The sequence below is a fragment of the Papio anubis genome, chromosome 14, assembly GCF_008728515.1.
Source record: "Papio anubis isolate 15944 chromosome 14, Panubis1.0, whole genome shotgun sequence".
NCBI classification, from domain to species: domain Eukaryota; kingdom Metazoa; phylum Chordata; class Mammalia; order Primates; family Cercopithecidae; genus Papio; species Papio anubis.
Window position 1 is genome coordinate 105,873,708 of NC_044989.1, and position 22,046 is coordinate 105,895,753.

The following is a 22,046-nucleotide window of genomic DNA, read 5'->3' on the forward strand; positions in this document are numbered from 1 at the left end:
TTTAGTAGAGACAGGGTTTCACCATGTTGGTCAGGCTGGTCTTGAACTGCTGACCTCAGATGATCCGCCTGCTGCCTTGGCCTCCCAAAAGTGCTGGGATTATAGGCGTGAACCACCGCACCTGACCCTGCAATATTTTTATTTCTGAGGAAGTGTCATTAGATCTCACTTGAGGAACCCAGTTGTAAATGAATCCTGCTCATCCCCATTCAGGGAAAACCATCTCTGATGGTAACAAAAAGATTTTGGCTGGGCACAGTGGCTCACAACTGTAACCCCAGCACTTCAGGAGGCCGAGGTGGGTGGATTGCTTGAGCCCAGGAGTTTGAGACCAGCCTGGGCAACATGGCAAAACAAAACCCCATGTCTACAAAAAATTAAAATATTAGCCTGGCGTGATGACACACCCCTGTAGTCGTAGCTACTCGGGAGGCTGAGGTGGGAGGACCGCTTGAGCCCAGGAGGCTGAGGCTGCAGTGAGCAATGATTGTGCCACTGCACTGCAGCCTGGGTGACAGGGCAGGACCCTGCCTCAAAATAAATACATAAATGCATAAATTCTGTTTGGAAAGGCTGCTGCAAACTTGGGATCAGAACACCTTGAAAAACTTGCCCCCAAGCCTTCTGAAAAGCAGGGAAATCTGGAGACTGTTCTATTTCCTTCCTGGGGAAATAAAATCGGCTTGTTTAGCAGCGTCTCCAAAGGAAACTTTCCAGCCACCATCCCGACGGAACAAAGGGCGTTTATGTTCATTGGAAATGTGACGGTCACTGCCCACTGCCACTCCGCACAGAGTCTGAATTGTCACAGCAGAGATGTCGGGGGATGTCATAAATGAGAAGAGACACTGAGTCTAGAATGAACAGAGTGTTGAGATGTCAACCCATTGACAGAGTCACTGCCTGGCAGTTCCACCAGAGAGACACAAATACGATATTGTTCCGTTTAATCTGATAAAGGTCTTCCCCCGCTGATTTGAGGATTTACTCGTGTGAGAAATCTTACAAAGATATACACATGAAAAATCGCAACCTTTTATTTCATAAGTCATTTTTATGGAAAATATAAAATTCAATGAACTCAGGACTGTTGGAAGAATCCAAGGAGAAGAGTTCTGGGGACAGTCCATCCCAAAGGGGAGCACTTCGTGTCTAGTCAGACGTCCACAGTGCATCCAGCACATATGACATGCAGCTGAGCAGACAGTCTCTGCTTTGCTTAATAAACAGAATCATTGCTGAGATACAGGACTCTGATCTTTAATCAGAGGGTCTTGGATCCTGGGGTCTTGGTCTTACAGAAAAACAAACGTGTAGCAAATTCTAGTAGGAAGCAATGAACTTCTGATTTGCTTCAGCAGGGGATTAAGAAAAAGCATAATACGTCTGCAGAATTATGGGAGCAGCTCTTCTAGAAGACATTCTTTGATACCTGTACAGTTTCAACTTTCTCCAAAGCACTCCAGTCCACATTAGGCCTGTGAAGCAAGCAAGGCAGGGATGATTATGCCTGTCTGGTGACGAGGAAGCTGAGGCATACACAGGCTAGGGGTCTGGTCCAGCACTGCACTGCTAGGCACTTTTAAGAGTATCTAGCCCTATCGCCGGGCGCGGTCCTCAAGCCTGTAATCCCAGCACTTTAGGAGGCCGAGACGGGCGGATCATGAGGTCAGGAGATCAAGACCATCCTGGCTAACACGGTGAAACCCCGTATCTACTAAAATATACAAAAAACTAGCCGGGAGAGGTGGCGGGCGCCTGTAGTCCCAGCTACTCGGGAGGCTGAGGCAGGAGAATGGCGTGAACCCGGGAGGCGGAGCTTGCAGTGAGCCGAGATCGCGCCACTGCACTCCAGCCTGGGCGACAGAGCAAGACTTCGTCTCAAAAAAAAAAAAAAAAGAGGACCTAGCCCGCACCTCCAACTTTGTGTCCTATGGTTGCTCACTGATTAATTGTCATAGTTTGTCTTTCGTTCTAAAAGAGATCTGGCCAGGCGTGGTGGCTCACACCCGTAATCCTAGCACTTTGGGAGGCTGAGGCGGGTGGACTGTCTGAGCTCAGGAGTTCAAGACCAGCCTGGGCAATACGGTGAAACCCCGTCTCTACTAAAATACAAAAAAAATTAGCCGGGTGTGGCAGCATGCACCTGTAGTCCCAGCTACCTGAGAGTCTGAGGCAGGAGAATCACTTGAACCCAGGAGGCGGAGGTTGCAGTGAGCCGAGATCATGCTATTGTACTCCAGCCTGGGTGATAGAGTGAGACTCCATTAAAAAAAAAAAGAAAAAAAAAAAAAACGATCACTTACTCATGCAGTACATGTTTATTGAGTACCTACTATATATTGCTGTAGAGACTAGAGATCTGGTTGGTACGGAAGGCAAGGTCCCTCCCCAAGGGAGCTGCCATTTTGGAATTAACAACTGAGATCATTTTCGAAAGCAATAAGGCCGTGGAGACAGTAAAAGACCCTGAAGTGAGAGGGACATGGGGGATATGTCGGGAGGTCAGGAAAGGACATACCAGGAAGTAACATGGAAGCTGAATATTTAAGATCCCTCTTTCTCAGAGTGGCCTTTTCTCCCAGAGTCAACAAATGGAGACCTGGGAACACAGCATTCCACGCAGAGGGAACAGCAAGTGGAAATGGGCTTGGTTTGCTCCAGGGACAGATATAAAAGGTCAGTGTGCAGGGGAAGGATGAAGAGCTGGGAGGCTCAGCGGACAGGAGGGGAGAGGGCTGCAGGAGGGGAGAGGGCTGCAGAAGGGGAGAGGGCTGCAGGAGGGGAGAGGGCTGGCAGCAGCCACCTGACGGTGTGGGGTCAATGACACATGACTGGATTCTGAGTGCAGTGGGAAACACACACAATCACACACCGACACAATTTCAACACATGACCCCACCTACTCTCAGGTGGAATTGTAATCCCCAGTATTGAAGATGGGGCCTGATGAAAGGTGGTTGGAACATGGGGTGGAATTCTCATGAATGGTTTAGCGCCGTCTTCTTGGTGCTGTCATTGCAATCGTAACTGAGTTCACACGAGATCTGGTCATTTTAAAGTGTGTGGCGTCTGCCTCACTGCGCTCTCTTTCTCTCTCTTTTTTTTTTAAAGACAGGGTCTTGCTCTGTCACCCAGGCTGCAGTGCAGTGGCGCAACCTTGGCTCACTGCAACCCCCACCTTCCGGGTTCAAGTGATTCTCGGGCCTCAGCCTCCTGAATAGCTGGGATCACAGGTGTGCACCATCACGCCCAGCTAATTTTTGTGTTTTTTTGTAGTGACAGGGTTTAACCATGTTGGCCAGGCTGTTCTTAAACTCCTGACCTCAAGTGATCTGCCACCTTGGCCTCTGAAAGTGCTGGGATTCCCGGTGTGAGCCACTGCGCCTGGCCCCCTACTCTCTTTCTCTTTCTCTTGCTCCTGCTCTGCTATGTGAGATGTCTGTTCCTGCTTCATTTTCCACTGTGAGAAAAAGCTCCCTGAGGTATCCCCAGAAGCTGAGCTGATGCCTCTGCCACGCTCCCTACAGGCTGCAGAACCAGGAGCCAATTAAACCTCTATAAATTACCCAGTCTCAGGTATTACTTTCCAGCAACGCAAGATAATACACACACATGCAAGGGCTAATACACACACAAACACACACACACACACACAGCTGGTGGAGAGTGACCATTTGGTAGAGGCAGGAGTGAAGTCAGCAGGCAAACCCCCAAAACAACAGTGATAAATGTCATGGGAATGACACAGCAAAGGTTGCTGCCTAGGCGTTAGAAGCAGCACAACGCACCCAAATGGTTCAAGCGGGTGACCAGCGGTAAGAACTTAGAAGCAGCTCTCTCACCTCGCAGCTCCCCACTTTTCCTGCTGCTTCTGCTTAATGGAACATTCCGGCATTTGTGCATGAACTTAAGGTGACCTACATCCTATTTCCTTATCTATACTCCTGGGCTCTGGTGAGCCTCCTTATACATACTGTCAGTTGCTGCCTCTCTCTCTCTCTCTCTCTCTCTCTCTCTCTGACTGACCCTTTGTTCCTGCTTCGTGTGAGCCAGGGACGGGAGACATCCTCCTGACTCACTGTGCCTTCCCTGCCCAGGATCTGAAAGTAACAAATCTTCGAGCTTGTTTCTGATTATGGTGTACTGCGCCCTCCATCTGAAGAACCAGGGGGTACGCCAGGCCGAATTTTCCCTGGGATGCCAGGGAGAACACAAGGCCAGGCTCCTGGCACCACAGCAATGGGCAGGCAGGCATAAACTGGACATGGGTCAGACAAGAGCGACAAGGGTGTCTGCCAGTCTAAACAAGTTTCCCAGAGAGGGACACCTGGCCATGGGTCAGACAACCGGGCAGCAGGCTCTCCACAGTTAGAAATAATGAAAGGCACAGTGTAAACACCCACATCCTGCTCCTGTTTATTTTGTGTTAGGGCAGTGTTGCTAGGCCCTGTGGTACCGGACCCCCAGTTTAGCTGGGGGCTTTCAAAACAGTAAAATACTGGATTTAAAAAGAGACTTAAAGGCCCGGTATGGTGGCTCACACCTGTAATCCCAACACTTTAGGAGGCCGAGGTAGAAGGATTCCTTGATGCTGGGAATTCAAGACCAGTCTGGCCGACACAGACTCCATCTCTACAAAACTTCCTTTTTTTTAATTAGCTGGGCATAGTGGGCTGTGCCTGTTGTCCTAGCTACTCCAGAGGCTGAGGAAGGAGGATCACTTGAGCCCAGAGGTTCAAGATTACAATGAGCTATGATCATGCCACTGCACTCCAGCCTGGGCAACAGAGTGAGACTCTGTGTATTAAAAAAAAAAATCAAAACAAAACAAAAGCCCCAAACTTAAAGATACTGGAAATCAGACAGAAACCAGAAGAGTTTTATTTTTTCTTTTTATTTTTTCAAGACAGGATCTTGCTCTGTAGCCCAGGCTGGAATGAACTGGTGCAATCACGGCTCACTGCAGCTTCGACCTCCTGGGCTTAGGCGATCCTCCCACCTCAGCCTCCTGAGTAGCTGGGACTACAGGGCCATGCTACCATGCCTGGCTAATTTTTGTATTTTTTGTAGAGACGAGGTCTCACCACAATGCCCAGGCTGGTCTTGAACTTTTGGGCTCAAGTGATCCTCTGGCCTCAAGTTCCCGAAGTGCTGGGATTACAGGCATAAAAGCCACTGCACTCAGCCATCGTTGTTTTTTGTTTTTTTGAGACAGGGTCTGGCTCTTGTTGCCCAGGCTGAAGTGCAGTGGCACAATTGCAACTCACTGCAGCCTTGACCTCCTGGGCTCAAGCCATCCTTCCACCTCAGCCTCCCAAGTAACTAGGACCACAGGTGTGTGACACCTCGCCTGGCTAATTTTTTTGGTTTTTGAGACAGCGTCTGACTGTTGCCTAGGCTGGTCTCAAACTCTTGGGCTTAAGTGATCCTACTGCCTCGGTCTCCCTAAGTGCTGGGATTATAGGCCTGAGCCACCATACCCTGCCTCAGAAGAGTTTTAAACTAAAACTAAACACAAGCAAATAACAAGACAGTTCTAGGCATGAGCTGCTTTGCTCCACTGACAGTTCAGCTGTGCGGATGTGAAGCAAACCCCTCAGGGCCTGGTGAGAGGGTCTTCCCTTGAAACAGAGCTACGCGGAACAAGAGCTGTGGGTCTGATGGGGGTCCTTGCCTCAAACACAGGCATCTTGGGTTTCAAAAAGGTGAAGCTAAGGACACAGCACACAGCAGGCAGAGTGGCTGGAAATTGGGGGAACCCCTAGAAGCAAGGAAGTCACAGCCACGATGAACCCCACGTCTGCCCAGATACTTGGCTAACCTCCAAATTTGGCAGGCAGAGGGAAGACCTGTGGGATCAGGCTTAAAGCAATAGTGGGTCACTCAAAGAACAGATATCAGTGACTACACTGTGAGTGATATGAAGGATGCTACATGGGGCCAGATGTTTGATTTAGCAAAGATTTCCGAGTGGCTATTACAAATACGTTTAAATAATTGAAGGAAAATATACAATAAGTGAGGAAATGGAGAATCTCAAAATAAAAATAAAAACAATAAAAATGTAATCCCGGCACTTTGGGAGGCTGAGGTGAGCAGATCGTCTGAGGTTGGGAGTTTGAGACCAGCCTGGCCGACATGGCAAAATCCCATCTCTACTAAAGCTAAAAATTGGCAGACGCGGTGGCTCAAGCCTGTAATCCCAGCACTGGGGGAGGCCGAGGCAGGCCCGGATCACGAGAGTCAGAGATGAGACCATCCTGGCTAACACAGTGAAACCCCGTCTCTACTAAAAATACAAAAACTTAGCCGGGCCGAGGTGGCAGGCCTGTAGTCCAGCTACCGGGGAGGTGAGGCAGGAGAATGCGTGAACCGGGGCTTGAGGCTTGCAGTGAGCAGGAATGCAGCCACTGCACTCCAGCCTGGGTGACAGGCGAGACTCACGTCTCAAAAAAAAAAAAAAAAAAGTGTAGCCAGGTGTGGTGAAGTTGCGCCCGTAATCCCAGCTTCTTGGGAGGCTGAGGCAGGAGAAATAAACACTTGAACCTGGGAGGCAGAGGTTGCGATGAGTCAAGATCATGCTGCTGCACTCTGACCTGGGTGACAGAACCAGAATCTATCAAGAAAAATAAATAACTAGCTAGCTAGATGAGAACGAACAGACAGACAGACTGACAGACAGATACATATCACCTAGGAAACGGCAGGACAGCTCAAACCTTACCTATAATTCCAGGGCTTTAGGGAGGAGCCAAGGCAGAGATCCCCTCCAAGCCTAGAGTTCAAAGACAGCCTGGGCAACATACTGAAACCCTGTTTCTACAAAAAAGAATTAGCCAGGTGTGATGGCTTATGCCTGTAGTCCTACTTCCTGTGGCTCCTAGGGAGACTGAGGCAGGAGTATCGCTGGGGCCCAGGAGTTGGATGAGCTATGGTCACACCATTGCACTCCAACCTGGCTGACAGAGCGAGACCCTGTCTCTAAATTTAAAAAAAAAAAAAAGGCTGGGTGCTGTGGCTCATGCCTGCAATCCCAGCACTTTTGGGAGGCTGGGGCGAGCAGACCACCTGAGGTCAGGAGTTTGAGACCAGCCTGGCCAACATGGCAAAACCTCGTCTCTACTAAAAATACAAAAATTAGCCGGGCGTGATGGTGCATACCTGTAATCCCAGCTACTGTAATCCCAGCTGAGGCAGGAGAATCGCTTGAAACTGGGAGGTGGAGGTTGCAGTGAGCTGAGATTGCACCGCTGCACTCCAACCTGGGCAACAGAGCAAGACTGCAAAAAAAAAAGAAAGAAAGAAAGAAAGGGAAAGAAAAGAAATCCTATAGCTGAAAACCATGTAATTGGAATAAAAATTGTGCTATATAGGCTTATCTAATTCTGCTTGGGTTGCTGTAACCCAACTCTATAGACTGGATAAGCTTCTAAAGAACAGACATGTATTGCAGTGGAATGTATTGCAGTTCTAGAGGCTGGAAGTCTGAGAGCAAGGCACCAGCAGATCGGGTGTCTGGTGAGGGGCCACTCTCTGCTTCCCAGATTGTTCCTTCTTGCTGCAACCTCACATGGTGGAAGGGGCAGACAAGCCCCCTCAGGCCTCTTTTATAAGGGCTTTGAACCCGTTCATGAGGGCTCCACCCTTATGACCTAATTACTGGGTAAAGCCCCCACATTTTTTTTTTTGGGGGCAGTCACCAGCTCTGTCGCCCAGGCACAGAAATACAGTGGCGTGATCTCGACTCACTGCAAGCATCATGCCTCCCGGAGTTCGCCATTCTCCTGCCTCAGCTGTAGCTGGGACTGCAGGCGCCGCCACAGTCAAACAGGCTTTTTTGTATTTTTTAGTAGAGGTGGTTTCACCCGGTGTCAGGCAGGATGGTCTCGATCTCCTGACCTCATGATCTGCCCACCTCGGCCTCCCAAAGTGCTGGGATTATAGGCATGAGCCACCGCGCGCAGCCAAGACCCCACCACTTAATGCTATTGCATTGGGGATTAGGTTTGAACATATGAATTTTGTTGGGGACACAAACATTCAAACAATATCAGAGCTCAAGAGCAGATTGAAGATAGCAGAGAAAGAAATCAGTGAACTTGAAGAGAAACTGATGGAAATTATCTAATCTGACTCCATAAAAAGGTGAGAAAATGAGTATATGTTAGTCTTCAGGGAAATGCATATCAAAACCGTAATGAGATGCCACTTCACACTCACTAGGATGGCCATGAAAAAAAAAAGGAAAAAAATGTGGACAGTAGCAAGTGTTGGCGAGGATGTGCAGACACTGGGAACTTCTGGTAGGAATGTAAAAGGGGGCAACTGCTTTCAAAAATAGCTTAGCAATTCTTCAGAAGATTAAACTTAGTTACCATATGACCCGCACATTCCATTCCCAATGATGTACACAAAAGAATTGAAAAAAAATCCACACAATTTGTGCATTAATTTTATAACAGCATTATTTGCAATTGCCAAAAAGTAGAAACAACTCAAGTTCAGCAACTAATGAACAGATAAACAAAATGTGGTCTATCTATATATATCAGTCATTTGTGTGCTATAAAGGAACACCTGAGTAATTTATAAAGGAAAGAGGTTTACTCGGCTCACATTTCTGCCAGCTGTGAAGGAAGCATGGTGCCAGCATCTGCTTCTGGTGAGGACTCAGGCTGCTTCCACTCATGGCGGATCGTGAAGGGGAGTTGGTGTGTGCAGAGATCACATGGCACCAGCACAGAAGTAGCAGAGAGAGAAGGGAGGTGCTAGGCTCTTTCAACAACCAGCTCTCGTGGGAACTAACTCACTCATTACTGCAATGATGGCACCAAGCCATTCATGAAGAACCCGACCTCATAGCCCAAACACCTCCCACCAGGCCCCACCTCCAACACCGGGGATCAAATTTCAACATGGGGGGGGTTCCAAGATGGCCGAATAGGAACAGCTCCAGTCTACAGCTCTCAGCGTGATCGATGCAGAAGATGGGTGATTTCTGCATTTGCAACTGAGGTACCGGTTTCATCTCACTGGGGCTTGTCGGACGGTGGGTGCAGGACAGTGGGTGCAGACCACCGAGCATGAGCTGAAGCAGGGCAAGGCCTTGCCTCACCCAGGAAGCACAAGGGTTCAGGGAATTCCCTTTCCTAGCCAAGGGAATCTGTGACAGAAGGCACCTGGAAAATTGGGTCACTCCCACCCTAATACTGCACTTTTCCAAGGGTCTTAGCAAATGGCACACCAGGAGATTATATCCCGTGCCTGGCTCGGAGAGTCCCACGCCCATGGAGCTTCGCTCACTGCTAGCACAGCAGTCTGAACTGCAAGGCAGCAGTGAGGCTGGGGCAGGGGAGTCTGCCATTGCTGAGGCTTGAGTAGGTAAACAAAGCGGCTGGGAAGCTCAAACTAGGTGGATCCCACCACAGCTCAAGGAGGCCTGCCTGCCTCTGTAGACCCCACCTCTGTGTGCAGGGCATAGCTGAACAAAAGGCAACAGAAACTTCTGCAGACTTAAACGTCCCTGTCTGACAGCTTTGAAGAGAGCAGTGGTTCTTCCAGCACGGAGTTTGAGATCTGAGAACGGACAGACTGCCTCCTCAAGTGGGTCCCTGACCCCCGAGTAGCCTAACTGTGAGGCACCCCCGAGTAGGGGCAGACTGACACCCCACACGGCCGGGTACCCCTCTGAGATGAGGGGTACCTCATGTTGAAATTTCTCTTTTGAGACACTTTTCAAAAGAAGACATTTTTGCAGCCAACAGACACATGAAAAAATGCTCATCATCACTGGCCATCAGAGAAATGCAAATCAAAACCACAATGAGATACCATCTCACACCAGTTAGAATGGCGATCATTAAAAAGTCAGGAAACAACAGGTGCTGGAGAGGATGTGGAGAAATAGGAACACTTTTACACTGTTCGTGGGACTGTAAACTAGTTCAACCATTGTGGAAAACAGCGTGGGGATTCCTCAAGGATCTAGAACTAGAAATACCATTTGATCCAGCCATTCCATTACTGTGTATATACCCAAAGGATTATAAATCATGTTGCTATAAAGACACATGCACACCTATGTTTATCGCGGCACTATTCACAATAGCAAAGAATTGGAACCAACCCAAATGCCCATCAATGATAGACTGGATTAAGAAAATGTAGCACATATATACCATGGAATACTATGCAGCCATAAAAAAGGATGAGTTCATGTCCTTTGTAGGGACATGGGTAAAGTTGGAAACCATCATTCTCAGCAAACTATTGCAAGGGCAAAAAACGAAACACCGCATATTCTCACTCACAGGTGGGAATTGAACAATGAGAACACTTGGACACAGGAAGGGGAACATCACACACTGGGGCCTGTCATGGGGTGGGGGAGGGGGAGGGATAACATTAGGAGATATACCTAATGTATATGACGAGTTAATGGGTGCAGCACACCAACATGGCACATGTATACACATGTAACAAACCTGCACATTGTGCACATGTACCCTAGAACTTAAAGTATAATAAAAATAAATAAATAAAATAAAAGTCTTTTCGAAAGATTAAAAAAAAAAAAAAAGAAATTTCAACATGAGATACAGTGGTGCCAAACAATCTCTATCCAAACTATAGCACCATACAATGGTCATAAAAAGGAATGAAGTACCAAAACGTGCTACAACATGGATGAATCTTGAAAACATTATGCTAAGTGACAGAAGCCAGCCACAAAATATCACATATCGTATTATGATTCCATTTAATGAAATGTCCAGATGAGGCAAATCTCTAGAGACAGAAAGTAGGTTAATGGTTGCCTATGTATGAGGAGAAGGGGGCCAGGGGATACAGAGTTTCTTGTAGGGGGGATGAACATGTTCTAAAATTGATTTGGGGCTGGGCGCATTGGCTCACACCTGTAATCCCAGCACTTTGGGAGGCTGAGGTGGGTGGATCATGAGCTCAAGAGATCAAGACCATCATGGTCAACAGGGTGACACCCCATCTCTACGAAAAATACAAAAATTAGCTGGGTGTGGTGGCACGTGCCTGTAGTCCCAGCTACTTGGGAGGCTGAGGCAGGAGAATTGCTTGAACCTGGGAGGCGGAGGTTGCAGTGAGTTGAGATTGCACCACTGCACTCCAGACTGGCAACAGAGTGAGACTCTGTCTCAAAAAAAAAAAGAAAAAAAATTGATTTGGTGGCCAGGCGTAGTGGTTCACGTTTAGAATCCCCACATTTCAGGAAGCTGAAAGCATGAGGATTGAGCCCAGCCTGGGCAACATAGGGAGACCCCCCTTCTCTATAACAAAGACAAGTTAAAAAAAAATTTTGGTGATAGTTGGTGATAGTTGCATAACCCTGTGAATATACTAAAAAACCACAGAATCATATACTTTAAATGGGTGAGTTGTATGCTATATGAATAATATCTCAATAAAGTTGTCACATACGTGCAAAAATAGAAACTCCAAGATCTGTGGGGTAATATGAAGTAGTCCAGGCCGGGAGCAGTGGCTCACGCCTATAATCCCAGAACTTTGGGAGGCCGAGGTGGGTAGATCACTTGAGGTCAGGAGTTTGAGACCAGCCTGACCAATATGGCGAAACCCCATCTGTACTAAAAATGGAAAAATTAGCTGTGCGTGGTAGAGCACACCTGTAATTCCAGCTACTCTGGAGATTGACGCAGGAGAATCACTTGAACCCAAGAGGTGGAGGTTGCAATGAGCTGAGACTGCACCACTACACTCCAGCCTGGAGTGACAGAGTGAGACTCTGTCTTAAAATTAATTTAAATTAAATTAAATTAAATTAAATTTTTAAAAATGAAGTAGTACAGTGTACATGTAACTGAACAACAGGAGAGGGTAGTAAGAGGTAGAAAAAAACACTAATAATGGCTGAAATCTTCCAAAATTTGGTGGAAAATAGTTGATCCTCATTATTCATGGGTTCCATATTTGCAAATTCACCTATTTGCTAGAATTTGTAACCCCCAAATCAAATCACAGCCATTTCAGTTATTTGTGAATGTGCGTGGAGTGGTGAGAACTTTGAGTTGCCCAACACACATATTCCCATCTGAGGCTGAACAGGGAGACACTCTGCCTTCTTGTTTCAGCTCTCATACTGTAAACAAGTGGCCTTTTGGGGTCTCTTTAGTGCCATCTTTTTCACAGTTTGGTGTTTTTTGTTTGAGATGAGGTCTCGCTGTGTCACTGAGGCTGGAGTGCAGTGGTGTGACCATGGCTCACTGCAGCCTTGACCTCCTGGGCTCAAATGATTCTCCCACCTCAGCCCTGTGAGTAGCTGGGACCACAGGCACACAACATCACACTCGGCAAACTTTTGTATTTTTTTGTAGAGACAGGGTTTTGCCATGTTGCCTGGGCTGGTCTGGAACTCCTGGGCTGAAGCTATCCACTCGCCTCGGCCTCCGAAAGTGTTGGGATGACAGGCGTTTGAGTCGCCACGCCCGGCCATTCTGGTGCTTTTTGTTGGTAATTTTGCTGTTTGAAGTGGCTCCTAAGTGTACTGCTGAAGTGCTGCCTTTAAATGGGTGAATTGTATGCTACATGAATAATATCTCAATAAAGTTTTCACATACATGCAAAAATAGAAACTCCAACATCTATGGGGTAATATGAAGTAGTCCAGGCCAGGAGCAGTGGCTCACGCCTGTAATCCCAGCACTTTGGGAGGCTGAGGTGGGTAGATCACCCATTTAAGTACTGCTTAATGCAAGAAGGCTGTGATGAAATGTGTGTTATGTAAGCTTCATTCAGGCACGATTCATAGTGCTGTTAGCTATGAGTTCAAAGTTAATGAGCCAACAGTACAGTACATACAAAGGAGGAAATTCACCAGTCTATACTACATGAAGCCATTCTAGAAAATGCTAAAGTATTATGACATCTACAGTGTATGATGTAGCTATGGAATGGAATGAAAAAGCAGTTAAATTTGTGGATTCATGAGACAACTTTTTTTTTTTAAGTGGACAGTACTCTTGTGAGGATAGAAGCCAAATAAATGTACAGTCATGTTAGCCATGGTCAGGAAAATGTTAAACCTTTCTTGGCTAGTGTTTTGTTTTAATAAATACTGCCTATAATTTGTAAGATATATTAAATGTCTTTAAATAGGAGCAGACATAAAACAAGGTTATGTGTTAACCAGTTGACAAAAATGTTTTGACCAGAGGCTCACAGGAAGCTAACCCTGTATCTCACCTAGGAGCAGTGCTCAGCATTTGCAAATTCGGTGCTTGCGGAGACTTTATAGAACACGGCTACCATGAGAACTCACTGTATTAATTTTCTGATCTAAGAAGCTCAAGAAATCCTAAGTAAATAAACACAAAGAGAATTACTCCTAGATATGTGATAGTTAAACTGATAAACTGATGAAAGCCAAAGATATAGAAAAGATCTTGAAAGCAGTCTGAGGGAAACAAACAAACAAACAGCAATTACATACAAAGGAATAGTAATGAGTATATGCCGACCTTTCTTCAGAAACTATGGAAGCCAGAAGACATTGGAAGACAGTCAATGCCAAAGGAAAAAACTATCAACCAAGTACTCTACATCCAGTAAAGCTATCCTTCAAAGATGAAGGCAGCCTGTAATCCCAGCACTTTGGGAGGCTGAGGCGGGCAGATCACGAGGTCAGGAGATCGAGACCATCCTGGCTAACACGGTGAAACCCCGTCTCTACTAAAAATACAAAAAAGAAAATACCTGGGTGTGGTGGCGGGTGCCTGTAGTCCCAGCTACTTGGGAGGCTGAGGCAGGACAATGGCGTGAACCCGGGAGGCGGAGCTTAGTGAGCCAAGATCGCACCACTGCACTCCAGCCTGGGTGACAGAGCGAGACTCTATCTCAAAAAAAATGGAAGGCAAAATAAAGACAATTTTTTTTCATTTTATTATTTTTTAAATTGTTATGGGTACATAGTAGGTGCATATATTTGTGGGGTACATGAGATATTTTGACACAGGCATGCAATGTGAAATAAGCACATCACAGACAATGGGGTATCCATCCCCTCAGGCATTTACTCTTTCCAATTACATTCTCTGTTTTAAAATAGATGATTTTTATTATTGACTATAGTCACCCTATTGTGCTATCAAATAGTAGGTCTTATTCATTTTTTTTCTTTTGGTACCCATGAACGATCCCCACTTCCCCCCAAAAACATTTTTAAATGAACCTCAAAACTGAGAATTCTACTCGCAGACCTAGACGATGGCTTGCTGCCTCAGCACTGAGCAGGTTGGCTTCAGCCACCATCAACAGTTCCTTTCCTTGCTCCAGGACACCAAACTGGTTGCCACAGATGCTGCAAATCCTTGTGGTGTTGAAATGGCCCAGTGTCCTGTGCTAAGAAGGGGAACAATGCCCCACTCTGCCTGTGATCCACTATAGTTGCACCACAGCAGAATTGCTAGGGCACCAAAGCCTTACCTGCAGCCTCTTGCTCCCCAGGGGGATCATACAGTATAGGGTGGTCCGGCCAGGGAAGTGCACCTAGCTGTACCATACTTTACTGGGAACTACAAACCCCCTTCAGACATCTGTCTTCCTGGTTCAATTCAATTTGTAATGCCTGGTTCCCTCTTCCTTTGGATGGATTCTCTCTCAGCGCCCCACAATTCTCTCTTGCAAATTCTCCTGCCCTTCAATTCGGTTCTGTTTGGCAGAGAATGTTAAAATTTCAGTTATGGACATGGTACATGCTCTTGTCTCAGGAGGATTCTCAGCATCTGAGGCAGATACTGCTGGCTACCTCAAATTTTCTTTTAACCTTAACAGAACCCACATTTTTCGCTGGACACATTACCACTTGTATTAGTTTGTTTTCTGTTACCTACAACAGAATACCTGAAACTGGGTCATTGACAAAGGAATTTGTTAGTTATGGAGGCTGCAAAGTCCCAGGTTGAGTCCACATCTGGTGGGAGCCTTCTTGCTGGTGGGGACCTTTGTGGCATCCTGAGGTGGGAAATATTCATATCGACCCCCAGGAAACCGATTTAACAGGGGGCAGCAGTTCTCTTTCCCCCCAGTCCTTCATCCTGCTGCTTAGACTATGGATGTGATGGCTGGACTCCAGCAGCCACACTGAAACAGAAGGATGAGCTGGAAGGATCCCCGGTCTCTCATAATTTCATGGAACCGTCACACCAGTCCTGGAATACCTACTTCCCAAAGTATTTTATATAAAATAAACTTATCTTGCATACCCACTGTCTTAGTCAATTTGGGCTGCTATAACAAAATGACTTAGACTGCTTAATTTATAAACAGATTTATTGTTCACAGTTCTAGAGGCTGACAAGTCCAAGATCGAGGTGCCAGCAGGTCTGGTGTCTGGTGAGGAGCTCACTGCCCACAGATGGTACCTTCTCATGGCATCCTTACACAGTAGAAGGGCAAGAGGAGCGAACAAGCTTCCTCAGGCCTCTTTTATAAGAGCGAGCACTAATCCCATTCACAAGGGATTTGCCCTCATAACCTAATGACCTCCCAAAGGCCCCATCTCTTAATACCAAACATATTAGGGGATTTCAACACATGAATTTTAGACACAAACATTCAGACCACAGCACACATAGCCCACAGCAACTGTGTAATGAGGGAAACTTAGAAGCCGGGGAAGGGGAGGGGATTTCATTGAAGAAGTTGGTATTGAACTCATCAGTTTTTTTTGAGACAGGATCTCACTCTGTTGTCCTGGCTGGAATACAGTAGTGTGATCATAGCTCACTGCAGCCTCAAACTCCTGGGCTCAAGGGATTATCCCACCTCAGCCTTCTGAGTAGCCGGGATTACAGGCACACACCTCCATGCCTGGCTAATTTTTAAACATTTTTTTTAAAGATGGGGGTCTATTTTCCCAGGCTGGTCTCGAACTCCTGACTTCAAGCAATCCTCCTGCCTCTTTTCGAAGCACTAGGATTTACAGGTGTGGACAACTGCACTTGGTCCCAGTCTTTCTGGTTTTACTGGTAATTCAGCCCCCGCCCAGACCCCACTATAGAGAAGCGGGGCTGACTGAGGGAAGGAATGGGCTTAGCCAGGTCTACTCTCAGGGATAGAAGGAGAGCAAGAAGCCAGCACCGACCTGGCCTGGGAAAGTGATGGAGGCTTCAGACCCAGCAAGACAGAGTGCGGATTCTCGCCTGCAGCACCACTGCTTTTTCTGAAGCAAGCTCTTTAGAGTTCCATGGTGTGACAGCTAAGTCTCTAACCCTCTCAGTGCAACAGAGCAGGGAACGTTTTGGACACAATTTGGAAAGCATATTCCTGTGGGGAGGGGATTATTTTTGTTTTGTGTGGTTTTTGGCTAAGAAGCAAGTTATTATCAAGAGCAATTGCCAGTTATATACTTCACTGCTTCTGGCCTATATCCAGGATCTCTATTCGGCCAGTCAACGATGACGGGTGTTCTGGCAGAGATCCAGGACCAGCCAGTAACAGAACTACCCGGATCAACATCTATAACATCATTTCAAATTGCAAGCAAAGTTAATTCCCCTGTTTCTCTGAGGTGAGGGGAAGAACTTGCACATTTGAGTGTGTGCCGCATTCTGTGGAGATGGACGAATCTCACTGAGTACTGCTCTCCACCCACTGCTGAGCCTGTATGATCCACCCAGGTAGCACAGAGCACGGTGGCTGAGAGCAGACTCCGGAGGCAGTTACCAGGCTCAGCCCACCCCGACAGTTAGCCGGCTGCCCTTATGCAAGTTACTCTACCTTGGGTGTCTGTTTCCTCCTCTGCAACATAAGAGTCACAATAGTAAGTTCCTCCCAGGGATGCTGAGAACACTACACGAAGCAGTGTACGGAAGGGACGAGTATCACTACCGGCTCCCTCCAGCAGAATCCTGGGGTTTAAGCAGGACCCAATCTTGCAATCTCAATGTCCAGCCAGTGATCTCTGTCTTCCATTCTCCTCCGAGGCAAACCATCTTGGCCCTTAGGCGTCTTCTGCCTTATACTGACGTGTGGGTATCCCGGGTAACTACCAGGACTGCATCCCCCTCAAGGGTAAGGACTAGGTCTGATACTCATCTAGTGGACACTCAAATATTTTGCCAGTTATATTATTAAGAATTTTATTTTTGAGCATTCTATATACATTTATAAGTGTACATATGGTGTATTTCATGTACATGGATTAGGAAGTTCTTCAAGGGCAACATTCAGTGCCCACTGGAAAATTTTCTACAAGAGTAGAGTTTGGAAAATAACAGATCAACTTAGGAGACTAAAACTATACACTGATACGAAGAATGGATATAGGTTTTCTCAATCCAGAACAGTACCCTCACCCCCTCTGCCCTCCCCTCTCCTAGATGGTCACCATAGGGCAGTAAAGTTTAATCAGTCAAGCACAGAGCTTCAGGGCGCGGGCACCCAGACCGTGACGGAGAGAAGGAAAGAGCAACAAATAAACAGGCACACTGGTAGTTGGCTACAGCCTGGGTATAATCCCATGGCACCTTCTTCCACCCAGACTGGGGATGTCCCGGCAGCTGAGTAAGTGACGGGCCTCCTGACTTGTCCACAGTGAACTCAATCTCCTTGCCTCACAAGAACGTCAGAGAGGTCCTCTGTTCCTTCCAGCTTCAGATTCTGAGGGAAGACCAAAACATGCATGGATTTTGGTATACTGAGAATAAAAGAATCATCAATTCCAATCACAGTTACAAGATAGTGACTACAAAAAAGAAAGTTTGTCCCATGATTATAAGAAAAACTGTTTCATAGCAAGTATAACTTGCATGAAAAAACTGATTCCCAATCCTTGTTACAACAAAATGACTTAGGTAAAAAAGCAAAAAGCAAGCCTTCTCTGGCTCTGGTTCCTGCAACCCACCCCCTATAAAGGGCCTAAGAGCTGAGCTGTCTGCCCTGAAGATGCTCATGGAGGCAGATGGGAGGTCATCAGGAGCCACAACACATACATATAGTCATTCGTCCCCCCTCATTCTTGAGGGGTGTTCCAAGGCCTCTGGTGGATGCCTGAACCCATGTAGTACCAAATCAAATACAACACATGATTTTTATATATATGTATACACAAACATACCTCGTTTTTCCTATACACATACACTTATGATCAAGTTTAGTTTATAAATTAGGCACAGTAAGAGATTAACAATAACTAATAATAAAATAGAAAAATTAAGTCAAGTAAGAGGGAGTGGAACACAAGCACTGCAGTACCGCAACAGTTGACCTGGGAACTGAGATGGCTGCCAAGTGACTAATAGGAGAGCTGTGTCTGCAGTGTGGATCCGGTGGACACAGGGACAGTTCAGATCTGGGGCAGGATGGAGCGGGACACTGTGACATTTCATCATACTACTCAGAACAGTTGCAACTTAAAACTTATGAAGTCTTTATTTCTGGATTTCCACTTAGTATTTTCAGACCATGGGTGACTGTGGGTAACTGAAACCATGGTAAGTGAAATTGTGGAAACAGGGGCACTACTGTATTAACCCCATCCATGCACACCTCCTCCAGGCACCCCCAACTGCCCCACTGCCCCATCCCTCCATTAGTTCCCGACAGCAGTGCCCTCCTGCCAGTCTCTGCGCAGGCCTTTCCCTACCTATCTCCCAGCTCCTCCCCAACCCCAGGCAGTGTTTCCCTCAGGACTAAGCAGCTGTGAGACGCCTTTCCTGACGAACTTCACCACAGCCAGCCTGCCCTGGCTCTGCACCGGAGGCAGATGGGATGTGCCAGGGCTCAACAGCCACTCGCACCTTTCCTTGCCACTGAAGACGGAGCGCTCAAGTCACACCTCACAGGTTTTCTGCAGCTCAGGGTCTGGAGGTGGCACACTGCTGGCACGCAGAGCCATGAAGGCAGAGGGCCTCCCGTCCATCACCGGCTCCTAAGCCCCACACCTGCGTGGCTATGTGAGGGGAGATTGTTATCACAGTGGTGGGGGAACAGACTCCGGACAGGAGTGAAAGGAGGAGAGAAAGAAGTCCAAGAGGAGGTCAAGTTCTGCTGTGAAGTGTCGAGAATATTTCTCTTGGTGGCTCTAAGCTCCGAGTTATCACAGCTCCCTGTAGATCATCACAGTAACTGTTGTGGCCAATGTTCCAACCCCATTTTCTCAAACAGCCCAAAGCCAGGCCCCAGCAATGGCCTTGGCGCTCAGCCTCACAAGTCATTCTTCAAACCCCAAGAGCTCCGGGACCCTTAAAACAAGACTTGATCACGGCAAAATGAACGAGGCTGGACTGCTACTGAGGGCAGGGGTGCAGAGCTGGGGTCGGAGCAGCACGGCCTCAGTGAAAACGACCTCAGTGAAGCCGCAGAGTCACTAATGTATCTTAGCAGCGTTGTCCTGGCCTGCTCCTTAAGAAACAAGTGAGGGCCATGAAGTCGCTCTCTCAAGGCAGGTTTCTGTGGAGACACACAGCCCAGAGAAGCACTCTGACCTTCAGGCTAGGGCTGATGAGCGAAGGCAGTAACACTCTTAAATTGGACTCAGAAGGGTTTCTGAGCTTTGGAGACCAGCCTAGGAGCCTGGTGTGCTAGGAGACCAGCACCCATGTGGGAGAGTCACCGGCACCTATTTCCACCAAGATGGTGTGTGAATGAGATTCCAGGCCTCCCCCGACACTTCTCAAGTCAGACAGATGGATGGCCTGCACACCACCCACCTCAGATGGTGTATCCTCAGCAGAGCCACTTGTGAATTTGTCGGAACAATGATAATAGTATATGTTTTAATTTTTTATTTTCTTAGTCATTCTCTCTTCACATAGTTTGCACGTGATATCGGATACCTTAGGATGTGTCAGGTATAGGAACTACCATCTCCTATAACCACGGGCATGCCTGCCTTCATAGGCTTGTGAACGGGGCACGTCCTCTCTCCACAGTCACCGGTCACTGTCTTACTGCCCCCCAACAGCAGCCATGCAAGTTCAGCATTCCTGGGTTAAAACCATTCCCACGGGCTCTGACGCACAATTGTTCCTTCTTGGGAACTAGGCTGGGCTCTTTTGTTTAGGCCTCAGGTTTGAGCACCCAGACTGGTGGTTACGAGCCCAGTGGTCAGCACAGTCGTCGGAGGCAGACAGCACTTGGTCCTGGCCCAGTGGCTCTTCTGTGCCTGTTCCCCACCCAGAATCAAAACTAGCTTCTGCTAACTGGACAGTTTCTTCTTCTTCAGGAGGTTGTGAGCTAAGCAAGGTATTGACAAGAGAAAAACTGGTCTCTGACTTCCAGTGGTAGGTCACTGGGACTGGCTGATGGCTGTGCCACACAGGCCAGGGCAATCTCTCTCTGAAGCAGAGTGAGACCTGGAAAATGGAGCTAGTCCTCACTGCTCGATTTCACTAGGAGGCCAGAGGTCACATGCTGGCACATAGGAAATCCTGGATGCTTCCACCAGCACCCCATTTTTGCTACCATTCCATTCCCATAATCACCCTCTGAAACCACACTTCGGCATTCAGACAGTACCTGCACACCAGTGCCCACCCCTCCTCCTGGGGAGCTGACAGTGACGGTGCACACCATGGCCACAGTGCCCCAGCCCCAGGTTGGCGCTTGCCGCACATGCCGTGGCCCAGCCCATAGCCTCTACTGCAGGTGCCAAAGGCTGCGCTGTCATCAGCTGGCTGGGGACCCTAATGGATACCAACTGCTCAGCGAGCGACGCCCAAACGTACTCTTTCTGCAACTGTTTTCTTTCCATCCTCATCTCTCTCCTCTTTCCTCTGCCATGTCTCCCATATGTCTTGACTTTGGTACAACCAGGCTTTGGCCTTTAAAGTCTTTGACACCCAGTGAAGTAAAAGCACATTGTGTTCTTAGGTTGGGGAACTCACCGATCACAATTCCGTCATCTAAAATCTTACCATTTGGGTCCTCAGTGCTATTTTCATTGCTAATCGAACCTAATGGGTTTTTCCTAAGTTACTTCTAGGTGCCTGGCTAATCATTTGGGTTGAAGGTACTACACAAGTCACGGTATTTAAGAAATCCTATGGTAGCCCATGCAAGATCAAATAAAAAGCTAAATGACTTGACATAAACAGGGAATACTCTAATATTCCCATGCTTACCTTAATTACCTACCTTTTCATTGGCTAAATGTAGGAGACAGGCAAAAGCCAGAGGTATGGAGAGGTTCTGAGCCATGACAGGGGGCAGGCTGGAAAAAAAGGGGCAAGTGTTTAGGTCACTGCAACTGTTAGAACAAAGGCTCATTCATCAAGTATGAATAATTCACACAAACAATGACTAAACTAATGAGAAACAAATCTTTCAGATGCATTTTATAAGCAGATTTTTCTAGTTTCTTATTTGAGATAAAATATCTCCTGTTAGACTCTGACCACTGGCACCGAAAAACACCTTTTTAAAAGTTGGTCTGTATTAACTTATCTATTAACACAGAGAGAAAACAGAACAGCCACTACAAGGGTCATAGGAAACAGGTTGTGTGTGTGTGTGTGTGTGTGTGAAGGGCCCGCCACGCGGACAGCTCAGAGGAGAGCAGGTGAGCCCCCACAAAGCCCCACGCCTGCCAGCCCGCACCTTCTCTGCAGGTCCTTCGTGAGCCCGCTGAGCATCTTCTTGTCAGCCACTTCTGCCAGGGCCCCTTCTTTTCCAGCTTCCCTGTGGTTTGCCTAACAGAAGCACATTTACACGTCGGACAGTTAGGGCTAGTGCACTTTTGAAAGAGCAACAAAAGGCTGGGCGTGGTGGCTCACGCCTGTAATCCCAGCACTTCAAGTGGCCGAGGCGGGTGGATCACGAGGTCAGGAGATCGAGACCATCCTGGCTAACACAGTGAAACCCTGTCTCTATTAAAAATACAAAAAAATTAGCCGGGCGTTGTGGCGGGAACCTGTAGTCCCAGCTACTCGGGAGGCTGAGGCAGGAGTGAACCTGGGAGGCAGAGCTTGCAGTGGGCTGAGATAGCGCCACTGCACTCTAGCCTGGGCAACAGAGCAAGACTCCGTCTCAAAAAAAAAAAAAAAAAAGAG

At 47.4% G+C, this 22,046-nt stretch overlaps 1 protein-coding gene across 1 annotated transcript in view; it reads right to left on the reverse strand.

Annotated features, from left to right (window-relative positions):
- Positions 1–17,109: 17,109 nt before the first annotated feature.
- NCAPH (non-SMC condensin I complex subunit H) overlaps positions 17,110–22,046 on the reverse strand; it is a 36,014-nt gene continuing 31,077 nt past the window's right edge. Inside the window, exons 15-17 of the mRNA XM_031655509.1 lie at positions 21,595–21,686; positions 21,133–21,208; positions 17,110–17,655 (exon numbers count right to left, since the gene is read on the reverse strand). Coding sequence (XP_031511369.1) covers positions 17,596–17,655; positions 21,133–21,208; positions 21,595–21,686 — 228 coding nt within the window. The 3' untranslated portion in view covers positions 17,110–17,595. The remainder of the gene's footprint in view (positions 17,656–21,132; positions 21,209–21,594; positions 21,687–22,046) is intronic.